At 40.2% G+C, this 2,718-nt stretch overlaps 1 protein-coding gene across 1 annotated transcript; it reads left to right on the top strand.

The window, feature by feature from the left end:
- The first annotated feature begins 6 nt into the window (after positions 1-6).
- LOC121938146 (transcription termination factor 4, mitochondrial-like) lies at positions 7-1,120 on the top strand. The gene is made up of 3 exons (XM_042481425.1): positions 7-41; positions 355-760; positions 880-1,120. Exons 1-3 carry the CDS (start codon positions 15-17, stop codon positions 1,086-1,088), a joined length of 642 nt encoding a protein of 213 aa, XP_042337359.1. The 5' UTR covers positions 7-14; the 3' UTR covers positions 1,089-1,120.
- The last annotated feature ends 1,598 nt before the right edge of the window (positions 1,121-2,718 follow it).

Here is a 2,718-nt window from a genome sequence, read left to right on the forward strand (position 1 = left end):
GACGACGGACAAGCATGGGTACTCGAGTTGCTGCACTTCAGGTGAATGAAATCCTATTAAACATCCCAATTTTTATATTTCATCAACCCTAATGTAAAATCATTACTTTGTAAAACACTTAATTTAATAGGCCACATACTTGAAAATGTCGAAGAAACGACTCAGCCCGAAAACTTCCGCTATAACCTTCGTGTTTGCTAACTTATGCTAATGATAGCCCAGCTGGTTTTTTAGCATATCTTCTGCTAATTTCTCGTCTTTAATTGCTCTACAGTCATAATAGTGGTTAATGTCCTGTTCTGGTCATATAAATAAACAACAGGAATTAAAACGGACATGATTTACTCTGTGCAGGTTCTTCGGTGGACTGTGAGACACACCACCTGCTCTGTGTCCAGTCCAGTCCCCTTTGGGAGATGTCACCTCCGGCCTCTGTGCACCGGCTGCAGATTGTTGTGTTCCTCCACCGACCAGAGCAATGAACTCTCCAGCAAACCAGTATCAGAGCTGCCCCCTCACTCTCTGCGTGATATGGGATTCACAGACACCCAGGCGGAGCAGATCCATGAAGTCGTGTCCAGACTCAGAGGAGGAAGTGCTGCCAAACATGCTCTGTCAACTCTCACAGCTCTGCTTGTCCTCGGGCTCAATCCCTCCACAGTGCTGAAGCTGTTGGAGAAATGTCCTGAACTTTACACTGTGAAGGAATCACTGCTTCAGCAGCGCATCGTCAACATGCGGAAACTAGGTCTGGGTGAAGGTGAGATCATGATCTTTGTGCAGCAGTTTATCATAACGTTGTTGAAGCGTGCATGAAGTACTATGTCGTGCTTAGAGTACTCTGTGTTAACCTGTGTTTTTCTTGACATCCTCCTTTAGGTAGTCTCCAGAGAGTGGTGTCCCATTACCCTCAGATCCTCACTGTGCCTGTGAAGACAACAAACAGGGTGGTGATGTTCCTCAGGGACAAGTGTCTGTTTACCGTCCAGCAGGTCAAAGACATCCTCAGAGATTGTCCGGCCATAGTCCTGGAAAACATGGGTCAGCTGGAGTACAAGTTTCAGGTCAGCATGAAAACCGAACACTGAAGGACTGAGACGGTTGGCACCGAAGAGTGTTACTATTGAGCCATAAAGAAAACTTAAATCAGTCAACTTATTGACTGAGCAGGATCAAGGATCAATTATTCTTTATTGTCATTCCAGTCATGCAATACATGAGAAGAATGAGATTAAGTACTCATGTCTTTTTGATCATGAAATAACAAGATTATGATAAATAAAAAACTGGGCTAGCAAATAAGTAGGTAGATAGATAGATAGATAGATAGATAGATAGATAGATAGATATATGAAGTGAGCCGTGCAGTGTGCAAACAGTAAAATCTTAAAAACTGAGAAACATTTATCAAAGTGCCCTCAGAAATATAAAACATAGAATGTTATATAATAATACAATTAGCATATTAGGAACACAATAAAAGTTAAAGTAGCAGCATTTCAGGATCAAAAGGGCAGTGTGGTGCAGTTCATCCGTCTTACGGCATTTGCTTAGACAGCTGCTCCTCAGCCTGATGGCACGTGCCCGGATGCTGTGTAACCTCCATCCGGAGGGGAGGAGTGTCAACAGTTCATTTACAGTGTGTCATAAAAATAAGATGAAAAAAGAGTACACAGAAGGCCTCATAGCTCAATATAAGCAAAACAGTGAATCTTAAAATCAAGTAAGAACATTTTAAAAGAATTGCAGAAGTGCAAAAAGAAAACATTTCAGACTCTACCAGAGAAGTCAGAGTTACTTAAAGGCTAAATTGAACAGATGCATTTTTAACTCTCTGTAAAAAAATATTTAGCAAACTGGCGTCTCTGATATCTAAAGGCAGGGAGCTCTGTAGCTTTGGTGCATTACTGACAAAAGGGTGCATCCCCAATTTTCTCTCAGCTGTTGCTGTTGAAGACTGAAAAATTGTGATAGGCATTTTAGCATTTTCAGAGTACAAAATCAAATTAAAAACAGAAATAATCATTCACTGCAGGCAAAATATATGGAAGTGTAATAGTTGTAGAGTAAGGCAACAGCTCCTGTGATAAAGTGCTGTTGTCATGGTAGCCTGCACATTTATTGACTTCCTTATAACTTCAAACATCATATCAAAGGTCGCAGTAGTAAACGACATTACCTGTGCTGTTCACATAACCCGTATCCCAAAACAAACAATAATTACATTCAGTATGCACTATTCACTTTTACATTTAGTATCCCAAAAAAAATCAACATTGTTTTGCTCCAGCAGGAAATGACCCGAGACTTCAGCAATTCTCAGACTTTTATTTAAACTTCACAAACAGACAGCATTAATAAACATTCCTGTAAATGTACCAGTTTAACCAGCTTTGCTTATTTCCACGCAGGCAGGTGTGATGACAACCAAGGGAAAATACATACTTTAAAACAGTAACAACAGCACTGCACACAGAACAGAGTACACTTCATTAGAGCACAAAAATGGGACAGCAGTACAAAAAAACATTAAAACAACAAAACAAAGCACATGTCACATTTAGTCACTAAATTCAGTGAAGACATAATCAATTTGTTTTGACTACATGTCAGATTCTGTAGAAGGCAGACCTCATCATAGGTATTGCACAATCCCCTCTTGCACCACAGATATAGTGTGTTTATCGTCAGTTGTTTTCTCCTTTATAAAAGCACCGG

This window comes from Plectropomus leopardus, unplaced genomic scaffold (genome assembly GCF_008729295.1).
Source record: "Plectropomus leopardus isolate mb unplaced genomic scaffold, YSFRI_Pleo_2.0 unplaced_scaffold28630, whole genome shotgun sequence".
NCBI classification, from domain to species: Eukaryota; Metazoa; Chordata; class Actinopteri; order Perciformes; family Serranidae; genus Plectropomus; species Plectropomus leopardus.